Source organism: Anneissia japonica, unplaced genomic scaffold (assembly GCF_011630105.1).
Source record: "Anneissia japonica isolate Jap-2015-1 unplaced genomic scaffold, ASM1163010v1 scaffold287783_len325500_cov191, whole genome shotgun sequence".
Classification (NCBI taxonomy): Eukaryota; Metazoa; Echinodermata; class Crinoidea; order Comatulida; family Comatulidae; genus Anneissia; species Anneissia japonica.
The window spans coordinates 79,440-98,923 of record NW_022695987.1 but is presented as its reverse complement, the minus strand read 5'-3'; the positions used below and the strand labels follow the sequence as shown (position 1 = coordinate 98,923).

At 35.8% G+C, this 19,484-nt stretch overlaps 1 protein-coding gene across 1 annotated transcript in view; it reads right to left on the bottom strand.

Annotated features, from left to right (window-relative positions):
- Positions 1 to 19,484, bottom strand: part of LOC117101673 (hemicentin-1-like) — a 156,154-nt gene that overhangs the window by 93,728 nt on the left and 42,942 nt on the right. Inside the window, exon 3 of the mRNA XM_033241702.1 lies at positions 6,346 to 6,642. Coding sequence (XP_033097593.1) covers positions 6,346 to 6,642 — 297 coding nt within the window. The remainder of the gene's footprint in view (positions 1 to 6,345; positions 6,643 to 19,484) is intronic.

The following is a 19,484-nucleotide window of genomic DNA, read 5'->3' as shown; positions in this document are numbered from 1 at the left end:
ATCATATTTACTGGGTATAAGCTTCAGGTCATGGTTAAATGTTATGTACATTATATTTTTGTGCGCGTGTAATAACGCGAGTGTTTGCGTGCATCAAAATTAATATATGCTTTATATCATGTCTTTTATTTAATCAGTTATAGCTCCTTAGGATGAAGGTGACACCTAACTTTTATTACATATTCTGAAAGCACATGAGCTGTAGATATGATTTTATATATCATAATAGCTGATCGGACATTGTGACGTCATCATATTGCCATCTGAATTTAAAAAAGAAAATTATTTCTTTTCTCAAAACGTTGATGACGTAATATCATCTTAACTTTTTAAAAGAATTAAGCATACGTACGCGCATGTCTTAATGACTGAGCGTACGGTAATGGCAAAAAATTTTGACTCCTGATTCAAATACAGTGTCAGGAACCCAAAATATGTAAAGAAACGTAAATTTTAGGCTCAGTATGTCACTATGAGTGTGGAAATGAGCGTGTTGCGTGTAAATTATGGGAAGTTTTGGAATGCTGAAAATGACTTGAAACATGCTTTAAATTATCTGAAAAAGTGATATTGAAAATTTTCAAATTTTAATGCACACGATGTGTGCGTGGACGGTAATGGCACAAGAAATTGAATCTTGTTAATGTTTAATTTAATTTTAAAACGCATGTAGGTTGGTAATGACACGAATTTTACTTTCATATGAACTGTTATATCTATCTGATAGCGTCAAAATACAGTCTGCCGCCCTCTGTTTTTGCACAAATGTTATGATAGATGAGAGGGGCCCAAAAATTAATTCTTTTGACCATGATGACGTCGTCAAAATGAAAAATGAAAGGACACTTCCGAGAGAGAATTGTCTCAGCTATAACATCCTCACAGGTGGGAGACAATCACAGGTGGGATCACAAAATTAAAACATTGTCAAGGTTTTTGAAACCGCCTGTTGGTTGGTAATGCCACACAAATTTTCCCTTCATATAACAACCTATATATCAGTCTGATAGCGTTGAAATACAGTCTGCCGCCGTCTCTTGTTTGTTATTTTTAAGATCTTTTAAGAGAGATAAAAGCGCTCCAATAATTCATTCTTAATTTGACCACGATCACGAACAATAAAGGGGCACTTCCAAAAAAGAGAATTGTCTCAGCTATAACATACTCACATGATTGAGACAATCTAACGAAAATAAGCGAGATACATTCAAATGAGTTTAAAAATAAAGACGTTACACATAAAAATTCAGTTTGGGGGGGGGGAATAGTCATCTCTCATCCTATGAAGCTATAAATGATGAAAAATAGGCATAATTTGAAGAATATACAAATTTTGACGCACACGTACGCGCACGTTAAGATGCTCAAACGGAAATTAAGGTACATGACATTTAACACGTTGACTGCCAGACCTTTTTTTACGGTTCCTTCCCGTGTGCCAAAACAAGTTTACATGTACAAACATACTTTTTTGAAATTTTATCTAGTTTAAAGCACGTTTCAGGTCATTTTCAGTATTCTGAAACTTTCCCTAATTTACGCGCCGTACACTCATTTCCATGCCCACCGCACGTACTGAAGCTGGAAATTACGTTTCGGTTACATGTTTTGGGTTTGTGACACTGTATTAATATCATTACCATGCGCACGGACGTTAAGACGTATGTGTACTCATTCGTAGGTCATTAAAATGCTCAAAATTACTCTTTTTAAAAACTAAATAGAGCATGTTTTAGCACATAATACTTTTCAATCAGCACCGCGCATTCTTTTTGAGGGTCAAAGTACGGCGGATCACCAAACTCGTCCTTAGTGACAAGTTCAAATCTAGTTAATTAATTTACTTTTGTATCTTTGTTATATTAATTGGTGATCCGCTCTCGAGCGGATCACCTCTTGTTATTGTACTGTCTCATCTTTTTTAGTGATCCGCTTCTCGAGCGGATCACCTCTTGTTATTGTCAGAGATCTTACAACTTTTTTTTTTTATTCTACCTTTCCTTCCACATTTCTGTTCGCACGATATCTCAAAATTGCCACGAGTTACGCACACGGTCGCTACATCGATCATTTTGCCTTCGCCTGGAATAGTCATGGTAAGGTTTTCAAGGTGGCCTGTCATGCGTGACGTCAGCTACGCGCAATTTTGCGTTTTTACATAATCGATCATATCAGCCTAACAAATTGCCATTTCGAAATCGTATTAGGTGAGCATTAACTTCGGGTTAATGTTAAATGTAATGTACCATAATTTTACACGTGCGCTTCATGTCGCGCGTAGGCGTGCGTTAAATTTTCAAAATGCTCGAAATCACTTTTTTACTAAATTAGAGCACGTTTCAGGCTATTTTGAACATTTCAAAATATTTTGAAATTTTCCACTACGCGCGCGCACTTTTACTTGCGCAGCACTTACGGAAGCTATAAATTACGTTTTTTTTACATATTTTGGGTTCCTGAAATTGCTTTTACAAATTTCCATTCTTTTCGGTCATCTTTTGGCCAATAGCAATACCGTACGTGCGCATCAAACATAGGTATCTTTGTGCGTATTTGTGCTGCTATACAGTGAAATTATGCTAAAATCAGACCTATATTCAATCAGTTATAGCTCCTTAGGTTGAAAGGTGACCCCCAATTTTTATTGCATATTCTGAAAGTACATAAGTTGGAAATATGATTTTATAGATCATAATGGCTAATCGGACATTGTGACGTACGTCATCATATTGGCATCTGAATTCAAAGAAAGTGAATTATAGCTATGACATCATTTTTGAAAATACGCATTTGAGCGTATCTCGCTTATCCTTGATCGATCGTCTTCCAACTTTCAGTATGTTATAGCTGAGACAATTCTCTTTCACATATTTGATTTATTTTTACATTTCAATGACGTCATCATGGTAAAAAAATTGTTTTATTCTGACCTCCACATCTTTCATCCTCAAAACGTTGATGAGCCCATATCATCTTAACCATTCGTCATTTCTGAATCATATTAAGTGAGCATAATCTTCAGGTCAAGGTTGAATATCAGGTACCTTAATTTTCCGTTCGCGTGACTTCCGTTCGCATTTACATTTACATATGCATAAAACCACAAATATTTTTAATCAGTTATAGCTCCATGGGATGAAAGGTGACCCCCAATTTTTATTACATATTCTGAAAGCACATGAGTTGTAGATACGATTTTATAGATCATATTGGCTGATCGGATATTGTGACGTCATCATATTGCCATTTGAATTAAGAAAAAATTGAATTTTTATTTATGACGTTATTACTTTTTATACTCGTTTGAACGTACTCGTTTATCTTGATTGATTGTCTCCCACCTGTGAGTATGTTATAGCTAAATCAATTCTCTTTCGGACGTGTCCATTCATTTTTTATTTTGGTGACGTCATCATGGTCAAAAAGAATGCTTTTTTGGAGCCTTCTCATCTTTCTTTCTTCAAGGATGTAAACACATTGAAAATAGAGGGCGGCAGACTGTATTTCGACACTATCAGACCGATAGTTCGTATACTGAAAAGGCAAAATTTGTGTGGCATTACCAACCAACAGTGGGTTTTAAATTAAACTTGACAAGGTTTAAATTCATGTGCCATTACCGTCGTCAGGCACGTCGTTTTAGGTATTCGTACTTGTGCGTTAAAATTTTAAAATTGTTAATATCACTTTTCAGATAATTTTAAGCACATTTCAGGTCATTTTAAATATTCCAAAACTTTCCAAAATTTAAGCGCCATACGCTCATTTCCACGCCCACAGCACGTACTGAAGCTGGAAATTACGTTTCGGTTACATGTGTTGGGTTTGTGACACTGTATTAATGCTACCGTGCGCACGGTCGTTAAGACGTATGTGTACACATTCGTAAGTCCTTAAAATGCTAAAAATTACTCTTTTCCTTTAAAATTTCTTTTAAAATGCTCAAAATTACTCTTTAAATAGAGCATGTTTTAGCATATAATACTTTTCAATCAGAAACGCGCGTGCTTCGTGAGGGTCAAAGTACGGCGGATCACCAAACTCGTCCTCAGTGACGAGTTCAAATCTAGTTTCTTATTCTATTTATTTCTCCATATTTTTGTTCGCACGATATCTCACGAATGCCACGAGTTACACACAATATCGCTTCACCGATCAATTTGGCTTCGCCTGGAATAGACATGGTGAGGTTTTCAAGGTGACCAGTCATGAGTGACATCAGCTACGCGCAATTTTGCGTTTTTACTTTATCGATCATACCAACCTAACCAATTGCCATTTCAAAATCGTATTAAGTGAGCAATAACTTCAAGTCAATGTTAAGTGTAATGTACCCTAATTTTACGCGTGCGCATGATAACGCACACGTATGCGTGCTTCAAAATTTCAAAACGCTCAGAATCACTTCTTGACTAAATTAGAGCACGTTTCAAGCCATTATGAGCATTACAAAAATTTTTGAAATTTACTACTACGCGTGCGCATTTTTACGCACGCAGCACGTACGGAAGCTAGAAAATAAGTTTTTTCTCACATTTTAAGTTCCTGACATTGTTTTTACAAATTTAAGGCCTTTTCAATCACCTTGTGGCCAATAACAATGCTGTAAGCACGCATCAAACATAGTGAACTTTGTCCGCATTTGTGCCGATATACAGTGAAATTTTGCTAAAATCAGGCCTAATTTCAAACAGTTACAGCTCTTTAGGATGAAAGGTGACCCCCAATTTTTATTACATATTCTGAAAGCACATGAGTTGTAATTATGATTTTTTAGCTCATAATGGCCGATCGGACATTATGACGTGATCATATTGCCATCTGAATTCAACAAACAGAATATTATTGATGACGTCATTTTAAGAAATGCGCATTTGAACGTATCTCGCTTATTCTTGGTCGATTGTCTTCTAACTTTGAGTATGTTATAGCTCAGGCAATTCTCCATCATATATGTGACATTTTTTTACATTTTGATGACGTCATCATGGTCAAAATATAGGGTTTTTCTTACCCCCCTCATCTTTCTTTCGTCAAACCTTTGATGACCCCATAATCACCTTAATCAGTCGTGATTTCTGAATCATATTTAGTGGGTATAAACTTCAGTTCATGGTTAAATGTTATATTTTTGTGCGCGCGTAATAACGTGAGCATTCGCGTGCGTCAAAATTAAAATATGCTTTATATCATGTCTTTTTTTTTTTAATCAGTTATAGCTCCTTAGGATGAAAGGTGACCCCAAATTTTTATTATATTTTCTGAAAGTACATGAGTTGTAGATTTGATTTTATATATCATAATAGCTGATCGGACATTGTGACGTCATCATATTGCCATCTGAATTCAACAAACTGAATTTTATCTATGACGTCATTTTTAAAAATGCGAATTTGAGTGTATCTCGCTTATGCTTGGTCGATCGTCTCTAAACTTTGAGTATGTTATATCTAAGACTATTCTTTCATATATGTGACTTCTTTTTACATTTTGATGACAACACGTTATATTTTCATTGCATATTTTTTGGGCTCAGTACGGACTCTAAACGTATTCATTTTCTTTTAGTTTTAAGGCGTATGCGGATTTTATAAGTCCGCAATGAGAATATAACGTGTTTGACGTCATCATGGTCAAAATAAATGCTTTTTCTGACCCCCTCTCACCTTTCTTTTCTCAAAACGTTGATGACGTCATATCACCTTAACCATTCGTCATTTCTGAATAAAATTAAATGGGCTTATACTTCAGGTCAGGGTTGAATGTTAGGTATCTTACGTTTTGTTTTCGCGTCTTAACATGCGCGTACGTGTGCGTCAAATATTACATATGCTTATAATGCCTATTTTTAATCAGTTATAGCTCCTTAGGATGAAAAGTGACCCCCAATTTTTATTACACATTCTGAGAGCACATGAGTTGTAGATACGATTTTATAGATCATAATGGCTGATCGGACATTGTGACGTCATCATATTGCCATTGGAATTAAGAAAAAACTGAATTTTATATTATGTCATTCCAAAACTTTCTATAATTTACGCGTCGTAGGTTCATATCCACGTGCACAGCACGTACTGAAGCTGGAAATTAGGTTTTGTTACATATTTTGTGTTCCTGACACTGTATTCATATCAGGAGTTTTTTTTTTCATATAAAATTTTTCAATCATCAGCACTGTGTACGCCTCAAAGTACGGCGGATCACCTAACTCGTCCTCAGTGACGAGTTCAAATCTAGTTTATATTATGTTTTATGTTAAGTGAAAACGGCCTTCTGAAAAACACAATTTTTGTGATTCAAGTTTTTTCGTTTGAAAATAAAGTTATTATTATTATTACTTACTCGCCACCGACAGTGTTCCGTTATTACTCAGCTTCCCCTCGTCTCCACTGAATGCTGCATTCTCTGCTTTACATTGGTAGTCTCCTTCATCATTTTCATTGACTTTTCTGATCTCTAATATTGTATCTGACTGTGGATACTTCTCAGTATCGGACACATCAAGCACGCCTCCATCTTTGATCCATGTGATGGTGATAGGTGTTGGAACTCCATCAGGTGAAGGACATGTAAAGATTGCAAAGTCTTTTGGGGAAACATATTTCTCAGTTGGTTCCACGGGACCTGGTGGTTCAAGATCTGTAATTAGAATTTAAATTAATTACACATAAATATTAGACGCATCTATACGGTTTGACTCCAAAGGATTTTTCAACGGTTTTTTATACCATTGGACATCAGGAATAACGTATTAACGAGAGCATCAATGATGCTGTAGGCCACTCGACAATGACGTTGTTTAAACATTGTTGGTAGTGGGATTGGTGTGGTTGTGGGGTGTTACATGTTTTGTGCATTGAAACGTTTAAATGAAGTTAAAGTTGTATTGTATGCAGCATCATGGGCTTGACTCAACTGTATGGAAAGGTAATATTTAGTATTATAAATTGATGTGTGGGTTTGTTGGATCCACAATTTCATTGTGGCCGGGATGTTTTTTACCACCTCCGCAGAGCATTGGTGGCACCAGCAGGGATCACCTGTTGTCTAGCACACACAAGTCATCGGATCAAAAAGAAAAAAAACTAGATTTGAACTCGTCACTGAGGACGAGTTAGGTGATCCGCCGTACTTTGACCCTCACGAAGCACGCGCGGTTCTGATTGAAAAGTATAATATTCTAAAAACATGCTCTATTTAAAGAGTAATTTTGAGCATTTTATAAGGAATTTTAAAGAAAAAGAGTAATTTTGAGCATTTTAAGGACTTACGAATGTGTACACATACGTCTTAACGTCCGTGCGCATGGCTCACAAACCCAACACATGTAACCGAAACGTAATTTCCAGCTTCAGTACGTGCTGTGGGCGTGGAAATGAGCGTACGGCGCTTAAATTTTGGAAAGTTTTGGAATATTTAAAATGACCTGAAATGTGCTTAAAATTATCTGAAAAGTGATATTAACAATTTTAAAATTTTAACGCACAAGTACGAATACCTTATACGACGTGCTTCACGACGGTAATTTAAACCTTGTCAAGTTTAATTTAAAACCCCCTGTTGGTTGGTAATGCCACACAAATTTTGCCTTTACATTATACGAACTATCGGTCTGATAGTGTCGAAATACAGTCTGCCGCCCTCTATTTTTAGTGTGTTTATATCTTTTAAGAAAGAAAGATGAGAAGGCTCCGAAAAAAGCATTCTTTTTGACCATGATGACGTCATCAAAATAAAAAATAAAGGGACACGTACGAAAGAGAATTGATTTAGCTATAACATACTCACAGGTGGGAGACAATAAATCAAGATAAGCGAGTACGTTCAAAGGAGTATATAAAGTAATAACGAAATAAATACAAATTCAATTTTTTCATAATTCAAATGGCAATATGATGACGTCACAATGTCGGATCAGCCAATATGATCTATAAAATCGTATCTACAACTCATGTGCTTTCAGAATATGTAATAAAAATTGGGGGTCACCTTTCATCCTATGGAGCTATAACTGATTAAAAATATTCATGGTTTTATGCATATGTAAATGTTGACGCACGCGTACGCGCACGTTAAGTCGCGCGAACGGAAAATTAAGGTACCTAACATTGAACATGGACCTGAAGATTATGCTCACTTAATATGATTCAGAAATGACGAATGGTTAAGATGATATGGTCTCATCAACGTTTTGAGGAAAGAAAGTTGTGGGGGGTCAGAAAAAACAATTTTTTTGACCATGATGACGTCATCAAAATGTAAAACGAAGTCAAATATATAAAAGAGAATTGTCTCAGCTATAACATACTCAAAGTTGGAAGATGATCGATTAAGGATAAGCGAGATACGCTCAAATGCGTATTTTCAAAAATGACGTCATAGCTATAATTCACTTTCTTTGAATTCAGATGCCAATATGATGACGTCACAATGTCCGATCAGCCATTTTGATCTATAAAATCATATTTACAACTTTCAGAATATGTAATAAAAATTGGGGGTCACCTTTCATCCTTAGGAGCTATAACTGATTAAAAATAGGCCTGATTTTAGCATATTTTCACTGTATATCGGCACAAATCCGCGCAAAGATACCTATATTTGATGCGCACGTACGACATTGCTATTGGCCATAAGGTGACCAAAAAGGATGGAAATTTGTGGAAACAATGTCAGGAACCCAAATTGTGTGAAAAAAACATGATGTCTAGCTTCCGTACGTGCTGCGCGCGTAAAAATGTGCACGCATAGTGGTAAACTTTTAAAAATTTCGAAATGCTCAAAATGGCCTGAAACGTGCTCTAATTTAGTCAAAAAGTGATTTTGAGCATTTAAAAAATTTGACGCACGCCTACACGCGCGTAATGAAACGCACGCGTAAAATTAGGGTACAGTACATTCAACAATAAAGCAAAGTTAATGCTATACGATTTCGAAATGGCAATTGGTTAGGCTGATATGATCGATAATGTAAAAACGCAAAATTGCACGTAGATGACGTCACGCATTACTGAGCGCGTTGAAAAGCTTACCATGACTATTCCAGACCAAGCCAAAGGTTCGTTGACAGCGATTGTGCGGTAACTCGTGGCAGTTTTTGAGATATCGTGCGAACAGAAAAGGGGAGAAAGAAAGAAGAATAAGAAAGTTGATCCAGTACAATAACAAGAGGTGATCCGCTAACAATGGTGTCTGTTATCTCCCCCGACAAAACGATAGAATCGTCGAATAAAAAAGAAAAAGGTAATTTGCCTAACCATAACATTATTTTGGTTTATATTGTTTTAAGATATTTCGAAGTTATATACAAGTTTTCATGCAGAGGAGGGGGAGGGGTCCCAGCCACAATGGCATTTGTTACCATCCCCGCAGGGTTTCGTACCTCTGAGCAGTGGTGGCTCCAGGAGGGATTAGAACATAACATTGATTTTCATTGAAATTTTAAAAATGTACAGCAGTGGACAAAAATTCGACTGACATGAATTATCGACTTGGTTTGCCAACAACAGGGGCAAAAACCCTTATTATTTTTAATGCGGAAATTTAAGAAAATAGAAAATGGCAACATACAGTATTAAAAATTCTCACAAGTTGTTAAACTGTACGAATATGTTCAGGTTCTTGGTTTGAGTGTTTTAGGCCTAAACAAACCTAGTTTTGCTACTAAATTTTTTAATTTCGAGGCATATGTTGAAATTAGCACTCTATTCTGAATATGTTGTGCTCCCTGTTTGAAAAATTCTGGATCCGCCCCTGATCACAATGCAAACAATAGGATACTCCACAAAAACCAATCTTATTAGTAGAACCATCATACAACCAAGTTTGATTTGTAAATAATTCTAAAAAAATTAATAAATAAAAATAAATAAAACACAAATTTTCATAGCTTTTATAACGAATAGAGCAAGTTTAAGGATTGTAAATCATACACTAACCCCAACTGTGTACAGCGTAGGCCCATCTCCTGACAATATTTTCACTTCACTGGTTGTACTCACATAAAGGAGGAATACCTACTTGCTCACACTGAACTGAGGCATATCATAATCAATGTAAAAATCCATTAACTTTGACAGTCTCATCAGGCAATAGGTATATAAACGTTATTTCATCTTGTTGGTGTATTTAAAATCAGCAAAACAGATATAGGCCTAATGGTTGAAATCCAGTTTGCTGAATGCCAGATTGCTGAGACAACTTTGCCGAATCCCGGTTTGCAGAGTATTTGCCGACTCAAAAACAATGAATCTCAGTTGGTCGAATAATGTTATAATATTATAATGGCAATTATGTAGGCGAAACCCGAAATGTAAACTCGAACTTAACAACCATAAAAAATTACAATATAAATTGCTTTAATTTCAATATGATGTTACCATATGAATTTTTATTAGAAGTTTCTTTGAACTACATTTTTTCACATAAACTTAACTTATTTACAGTATTTCATTTCATTTATTATGCCTCAAAGAAATAATACAGGTTACATTGCAAAACATGCACAGTGAAAGAAAAAACACAAACAGGCAATTAACGTGACATTTATTTCACCAAAAACAACATACAATGGTGAGCGACCAGTACAGAAGCCTAAGCTTGTCTTCACGGTCCCTTTAACAAATACGGATACAAAAATTAGAAAAACTTAAATCAAAACAGGAATTAAAAAAAAAAAAAAAAAAAAAAAAAAAAAAAAAAAGGAGAAAAAAAAAAGATCATAAAAATACCTACTGATATCCTTTTTTTTTCAGAGTTTAATAAAAGTCTTATGGGACAGGATTCCTAAAAAGTGATCCAAATCGCTATCTGGTAGGTCTCCCATTGCATTGTTTGGAGATAATAATCTTTCTTTATTCAGGATACTCAGGGCCCGTTCGAGCGAAAAACACAAACCGTATTCCGGTGATTCACCGGTTAATCGCGCCGAGCACACAGTGGGTGGTCCACCGTTCGAGCAAATTTTAGCTCATATCGAATACCGTGTAACGAAACTATTCCGGAAGTAATTTTGTAAGGTCATTCAGAAACACCAATCCCATCAACCTATTCTTTGTTTACTTCTGCTTGTTTAAACGATACGCGGGAATGATTTGTATTGAGGTTTAATTCTCTGAATACTGTACTGTAATGGTAATTTTACAAATTGAACGTGTAGCTATGCTACTAGCCACCATTATGGCTACAATGATGCGATGTTATGTGGATGGATTTACTGTCAAATCCAACTTTGATTTTGCCGTGAACATGAGGAGGTGAAGAAGAGCGCGACGACAGCGCGTACTTGCTGAGGACGAACCATTTGGCAAAGCAATTAAGGTTGATTTATCATCGTCTCTGGCTCCAAGGCCATCTCATACACGGAATTCTACCCAGCAATTTGGTGGTCAAAATTGTCGCGGATAATCCAGATGGTAAGGTAATTGGGCACGTGTCCGAGCGGTTTTAGAAAGTGTGTACCGGTGAATTAACTGGAAAATCGCACGGATATTTTTTCGCTCGAACGGGCCCTCAGTCAGTATTGTTACACTGTTCTTCCCTGAAGTCCAGGTGATATCTTAAACTACATTACAAAATAAAATTTTTAAAAAAATCCATAAAAAATATTTAAAAAGTATATATATAAATACAAGAAACAGAAAAAAAAAAAAAAAGGGAAATTAAATGAGATTTTTAAAGGATTGTAAGGAAAGTGAATGAATAGCATACATGTAAATGTTTTAAATGACATAGTGGTTCCTGACGAACTTGAATGTATATGGTTATATGTTCGTCCTCATAGTCTCCCGCGTAGTATATCTGCAATAGTTGTATGTGCAGTGTTAGACTTGCCACAAGTCTCTAATTTATGGATTTTTCGTAATACATTAGCGCATTTCGGAAAGCGCCACCAGCGTCAGTTTATGTTGAGAAACTTTTTTGATGAGAATTAGAGACTTGTAAAAGAGTGAGTCAAATCGAATGCAGACCGCTGGCTGTGACAAGCATGACGTAATTTTTAGGATGCCGTATTTGGCAATAGGGTGAATGTTATGACGGAAGGTCAACCAATCAAACGGTTCTCGTTTTGGTGCCACGAATGTAGAGAGAAGTCGGGAATTTGGGACATGGTACCGTACGTGCAGGTGTGTGGAATATTGTGGTACATTGTTAATGGAGGAAAAGAAAACACCAACCAAAACGCAAAAAAAAGCTGTATTCCAGAGAATTTTTTGTTCTGCGCACAAGATCGAGTGTCACAGGTGACATTATAATTTTAGATGTTAAATTAATTTTTTTGTCATTATTAACGAACGGGTGTGCTACCAATAAAGATAAGGAGAAGTTACGTTATATCCAGGGTTGTGCTGAGTATGCAAATGAGGGAAATTGTGCAGGTCAATTTGCTGATGAATATCAGGGCTGTGTTAAACATGTAAACCAGGTAAGTCGTGCATNNTAAAGGTGCGTCAGTCTTTAAATTACTTATTAGAATTCTGTGTTTATCTTTCGTTTATTGTTAAAATAAATAAAAGTAAATGACAGTAAGATAAAATGTAAACCATGAAGCTACTTTTTTAGGAGGGCTATAGTTTGTTAAAACAAATGAATTTACCAATACACCTTGAACTTAATTTAAATATCAAATAAACAGTCCCCATAACCCCTTCTGTCTGGCTCTGTTGTGAGTGATTGTGAATGCACTTGTTATTGTACCTGCTTGATAAGTACTTGTACTTATTCTTCAGTTTTCAATCAGCTGATGGAATTATATTTTCCCAAATATTCACAAAATGTCGCAGCCCTATTTTTATCTAGAGGAGGTACACTAATTTTAACCATAGCCTATTGGCTAACCTATATTTGATTGCTATTAATAATTCAATTGTTTTGCAGGAATGGATATTCTGTGAATAGTCCAGCCGGATGATCCCCACTGACTTCAGTCAAGTTATGAAACTTGAGACACTCAGCATCTGATGGAGAAGCACAAATTCCTGTATACCAAACCCAGTGTCATTTCGATATTAATTGTACTGAAATATGCTTATGATAATGAACAATTAAATACAGTATGATCCTTCCTGTATTCTTTTGCGTTGACGTTAAATTGACTGTTAATTAATATAGTAAATTGTTTGTTAATTAGTAAAAATATTTTTTTTTCCTGAAGCAGTTGATAATATATATGGTAAAACACTGAAAGATCAACAAATAAAGTTTGAAAATCTTATTTAGTACCGTACACCCCTATTAAGGGAACACTTTTTTGGGTCAAGAAGGTATCCTGTCTCTTATACACATCTAGATGTGTATAAGAGACAGGAATGATTATATTTATTGAAAAATAAATCTGATAGCTATGGAGATCAGAACAATTAAAAGAATTGCACATTTTCTCCTTTTTGTCTATTTGTTTTATTTATGGCCCAATAGAATGCTATAAATATTGTTTGTTTGTATTGTTTGCATATTACTCACTGTAACTTAGAAATAATACCAAAAAAAATTTGATACTAAGGGGTGAAATGTGTTGTGATTAATTTAAGATTAAAATATAAATGTATTGACAAACAAATGGATGTCATGTAATTAAATCAATTAGGCCTCCTTTTTGGCCAACATACTGTACAATGAACAATAAATTAAACCTTTCTCATTAAACAATAATTTCTTACTCAGCTTCTCATCAAATGTTAATTAAAAAAAAAAAAATGATATATTTATTCATTGTTTAAATTTCGGAAATACAGCTTTATGCAAAGGATGCAATTGTCCATAGATACGATGATATTCACCCATTCGTCGTACGTAGCAAATTGAGGTTCCTAGATCTTAGCCAGTTTGAAAAATTAAATATTTATACAGTATTATTATTATTTAATGCTATATTAACTACAACAATTACATTACTGTATGTCAAAACTAATATGTAGGCCTATTTCAAATAGATGTCTGCAAACCCGACGTGAATATTGACTATTGTGCTCTCTCTAGGCTAGGCCTAAACCTGAATGTGCTGAACTCGGCGAGAAAGCATGAACTTGGCTGTATCATATCGATAATAATACTGTATTTATTAACTGGCGTGAAGTTGGTTACTTTCCATGCAGCACACTTCTGTTGTGAAGGTGCGTTTAAATATTACCTCCATGGTTGGACGAATTGTGATATAGGCCTAGCAATCCTCGCGGTGCACAATGAGCTGACCTGCACCTGAATCCTCCTTATCATTAGCTGGGCCGAGGGGAAGCATAATTAGCATATTTAATATATGCGACGGTAATTAGCCAATCGGAAATCAAAGTTGTTAAATACGTCAAGCACCACGAAATCGTGGTGCCTGCATTCGAAATCCTCACTGTTTTCCCAGTCCCTAATCCCAGAAAAAGTATACTATGGAACGCCATGCAAATAAGTAATATGAAACGCCATTTGTGCCAAAATCGATTTATTCTTAAGAATTTCAACTGATTAAGACAAAGATTAGGGACTGGAACCCAGTCTAGTGCAGTGTATATTCCACCCAAGTCGGAATATCAACAGAACTTAGTTGAGCATATTATATCTACTCTTGATAAACTCAAATCAAAATATTCTGATTAGGAATTGTTATATTAGGTGACTTCAACCATGTTGATATCTGTCCAATAGAGCGCATGCCACAAGGCAGGTTGCTGCGGCAATGCTATTTTAGACATCATTAACATTAATGATCGTTATAGTAACCCAATTGTAAGTGCCCCGATTGGTCGTAGCGACCATAACACTGTATATTGGTCCCCAAACAATGTTAAGACAGTAGGTAGCGCAAACAAGATAATCATTAGGCCATTACTTAAATCACGAATGTATGAATTCGGGAGATGGATTACAAAACACACATGGAGTGAGGTTCTGAACGCTACTTGTACTCAAGATAAGGCTGATGCCTTTTACAATACTGTGAATAGAGCCATGGATATACACTTTCCCACCAAGGTGGTAAAACTTCATACAAGTGTATATGTATGTATGTGTATATATATATATATATATATATACAGTCTCTTATACACATCTAGATGTGTATAAGAGACAGCACATGTGCCATTAAAATTCTGGCCAATATACAGGCCTAAATACAACACAACACATGAAGTTTTTGCTCTCTTTGTTATTTTCTGCTTTTAAAATGTTTTTGTAGATAAGAACTGAACCACTTTGGAAATCAGTACTATGTATTGAAAGTGTTTATTCAGTATAAAGAAAGAATAAATAAATAAAATAAAGTGATAAACCATGGATGACTGCCGAAATTAAAATGCTAATAAAAAACATCAGTTAGCATTTGCGGAGGGTAAAAAGTATCATTGGCGCTTCCTTCATAACAAAATTATATATTCCATCAGCCAAGTTAAGAAGTCTTTCTACAACGAATGTCTTCAGAACCTCAAGACCAGTGACCCATCGGGTTGGCATAAGGGTATACAATTGGTATCTAATAAATGCAAACCTCGACCTATGATTCTTGTCCCTGGTATGCCCCAGAGTGGTGTGAAGGCAATTGCAGAAGCAATTAACCAGAACTTTGCTTCAGTCTCTCAGAGTAGGCCCCAATAAATCTTAAACAATTGCCTGAGTACTTGCCTGCTACAACCCCACCTCAAATCCATGTCTGAGATATGTACAAGGAATTGAGTAAATTGCGTGCGAATTTAGCATCCATGTAACTAGTATTTTAAATTCATCATTAGTTGAGGGATCAGTACCTCAAGTGTGGAAGGATGCAATTATTGCCCCAGTGCCAAAGGAATTACCAGCTAAAATAAGCAAACTCGGAACAATCTCTTTAACAGTCATTCTTGCAAAGGTTTGTGAGGGCTTCATCTCTATGTGGGTCTGGAACGATATTGCTAAATCTGTCGATCGCAATCAGTACGGTTGTATTAAGAGCTCATCAACCACCTACTGTTTAATTAAACTACTTGATACCATTTATAAAGGCACTGATAAACCTGATACAGTTGGCACGTTGGTAGCGACAGACTTCTCCAAAGCATTTGATTGCGTAGATCACACGATCGCAGTCCAGAAACTTTATCATCTTGGTGCCCGAAGTGAAATCCTACCATGGATTGTGGAATTTCTCACTGCGCGACGTCAGAGGGTGCAATACCATTCAACACTCTCGGACAGGGGTAACACTTTCATACGGGTCCCGCAAGGCACGAAGTTTGGGCCTATCATATTTAATGCCATGATCAGTGATGCATCTGAGAATGCGCATTCGTCTTCTTTTAAGTATGTTGATGATCTAAGCCTGGTTGAGGTCCGTCCTACCAGGGTGCCAACCTGTATGGAGTCGGACGTCCACGATTTGGACCTCTGGGCCAATTCTAACCACCTAAAGCTCAATCCATCCAAATGTAAGGTTTTACAAATTTGCTTTAAAAATCAACCTCCCCCAAAAAAAATCCTATGTTAATTGATCAAATGCTTGAGAAGGTATCAGAGGCCACAATATTGGGTCGGGATACGCAAGTTAACACAATGGTATCTAAGAGCCGTCGTAGATTGTATATACTGAGTCGGCTCAAGCGATTTGGAGTTCCAGTCCAAGATTTGGTCAGTGTATACTGGATATGTGCGCCCTACTATTGAATATGCCTCACCTGTCTGGCATGGGAACATTACCAGACAGCAATCCAAACAGATTGAAAGAATCCAAAAAAGAGCCAGCCATATCATTCTTGGTACAAATTATGTGTTGTAAAACGAAGCACTAAATATTACTGGTCTCCAAATGCTTGAAGAAAGTTTGCTAATAAATGTTGTAAATCAGATAGATATAAGGATTGGTTCCCTCAGAGAAGCCGGTCTCACTCTATGAATCTCAGGCACACAAATACATACCGAGTTTCCAAGCATCAGACTAATAGATATGGCAATATCTCCATTCCATTCCTCACTAGACTTTTAAATAAATAATGACAATTAGTATTTGATAAATGTCAATTCGTTATTGCGGTTTCCAAAGTTTGCCCATAGTAGAATTTAGGCGGGGTTCTGTTGCAGTATGATTTAACACATCTATTTCCCTTGTTTAATATGAAATCTAACAGTTATTTTTCTAGTCAATTTTATGTAAATTGTTTATATTTTTATATCTACCAATGTGTAACTTTGTATAAATCATAATCCAATTGTTATTCCTTGTGTTTTTTTGATATTTTATTATGTAAATACAATTTTAATGTTTGATCTAATGAATTTTATATTATTTCTAGTTTTATAGGTCTCAACTTCATTTTAATGTTCTCAATTTTGTAATCTTTTTGTGCTTTTTGTGTTTTTCGGTTTTGTATTTCCGAGTTTTAATGTATTCTCATGTAATTCAGCATTAATGCTGCCATTTGAGATTGAATAAAATATTATTATTATTTTTTTTTTTAATAAAGTTTCAAAAATTTCTATGAATGTGGAAAATGTAGTTGATTACCAAAGGTTACAATTTTTATTTTGAAGACTGCATGGTGCGTGGGGTCCAGGGGACTACCTAAGGGCCCCGGTGGGGTGGGAGGGGGCGAAGCCCCCGAAGCCATAACAGTTTTTGTGTTTAATGGGTCTATATAAGGTTATAAAAGCAGTTATATTTTGAAAAAGACCTATGTAATAAAAGGTGGTAATATAAAATATTTTCTGAGAATTAGCATGCTTAAATCACACCGAAAGACAAAAAAAAAAACTTCATCGTATAATCAATATCAGTATACTCAACACATTTATTATTATAAACAAAACAAGCTATTATAGGCCTATAAAGTAATTTACAAAGAATTATGTATTGTGCTTCTTTATGTATATAAAACATTTAAGAAGTGTTGTCTTGTTTTAACTTAAATAATGAATCTTCCAGTAGGCCTATATAAACAAATAGAGCTGCATGTTACAAAATATAGTAGGAGCTGAACTTCTTCTTGAATCTCATCTTGTACACTGAAAATAATAGTAGGCCCTACTATTTTTACTACATGGTTAAACCAGAACCCTGCGGGTGTGTACGTTCCTTTGTACGTAAACGTAGTTTAGAGGGATATGTAGTCCAGTAATGGTTTCTAATGTTTTTACGTAAACCTATACCCCCAGACAGGTCCGTCCATCAAATGCTGTATATTTACATACATGCAAACATTCGAATATCAAAAATAGGGACGCTATTCATTGGTGACAAAAAAATTAAGATGGCAATTATATCCTAATTCCTGTACAATTGCTTCAAACAAAACAAGAGTTACCTAATTTCAAGTGTACTGTTTATTTACCTCACAACCAAGAAAAAATATTTAAGTTACATTTTAATCAGTAGGCTTACAAACTTCACCATGAAGGGCACAGTATGTTGCTTGTTTCGCTGGATCTCATTGGAGTCATAACGTCAATATTTATTCGAATGACACTTATAATCTGTTCAACATTTCCAGCTTGTGTGTCATTAAAGCACTTTAAGTTTTTATTGTCATGATAGCTCGAAGCTTGGTTTTGTTTTTTCAACAATAGAGAAAACTTTCTCAGTCACTACTGCTATAAAATATTACCATAGTTCCCCGGGTAGAATCCCACGCCGACTTTACGCCCAACTTCGCATACACGAATTTCCCCGGGTGATGTCCCAGTATCTGAGGATTGGGTAAGTCGGCCTAGCAGGCCTTGCCTAGGTCGATAAATTTAACAAATGCTCAAAAAATAAAGGAATTGTCTCCGAATTCTGCCGACTTGAAACTCTTAAAATTGCTTAAAACTGATATTGGTCGCCATAAATTAAAAAACAAAGCCCAATTCTTGTAAATTACTTTGTTGTTTACTATCGCTAAAAATAAGCAGCTCGCTAACTGCGGCTAAAGTAAAGATAGACAACACCGCGGTCCGTCCCTGAAAAGACCTGCCCAGTGGGCTGATCGGATCGTTAATTAACAGTGTGAAGACTCGCGTGTTTCCACAGAGATTGGCTGTTAAAAATAACTCGTTACATCATGCAAGACTGATTTCTTCGCCCGAATATTGTTTTGATAGGCTATTGAATCGTAGGTGAAAACCACTTTGCAAAACGATCGTCATTTCCGTCTGTTCATACACTAGGCCAAGGGAATCCGGAGTATAATTCCACTCCCCCCACCCCGAAATCGGGACAGTTTCGCGTTCATGGGGATGGGATTATACCCAGGGCACCACGGACTAATATTCCCTTCATCACACTGGCAAGTAGTGGATACTTCTTGCAATTTTTTTTTCTTTATTCTAAAAATAGGGACGTACCGATTGTTTTTGACATCGGAAATCGGGACGTCAATTCGAGATAACAAATTTTGAAGTATGATTAAAGCCCCATTCCCCGCAAAATTTCACTAAAAATGACTTTTTTTTAGAAAATATGCATTTGCATTACTCCAATTATTATAAATCATGGAAAAATATTGGCATGAATTTTAGTTTTACGCAAAAGAATAAAAAAAATGAGAAAT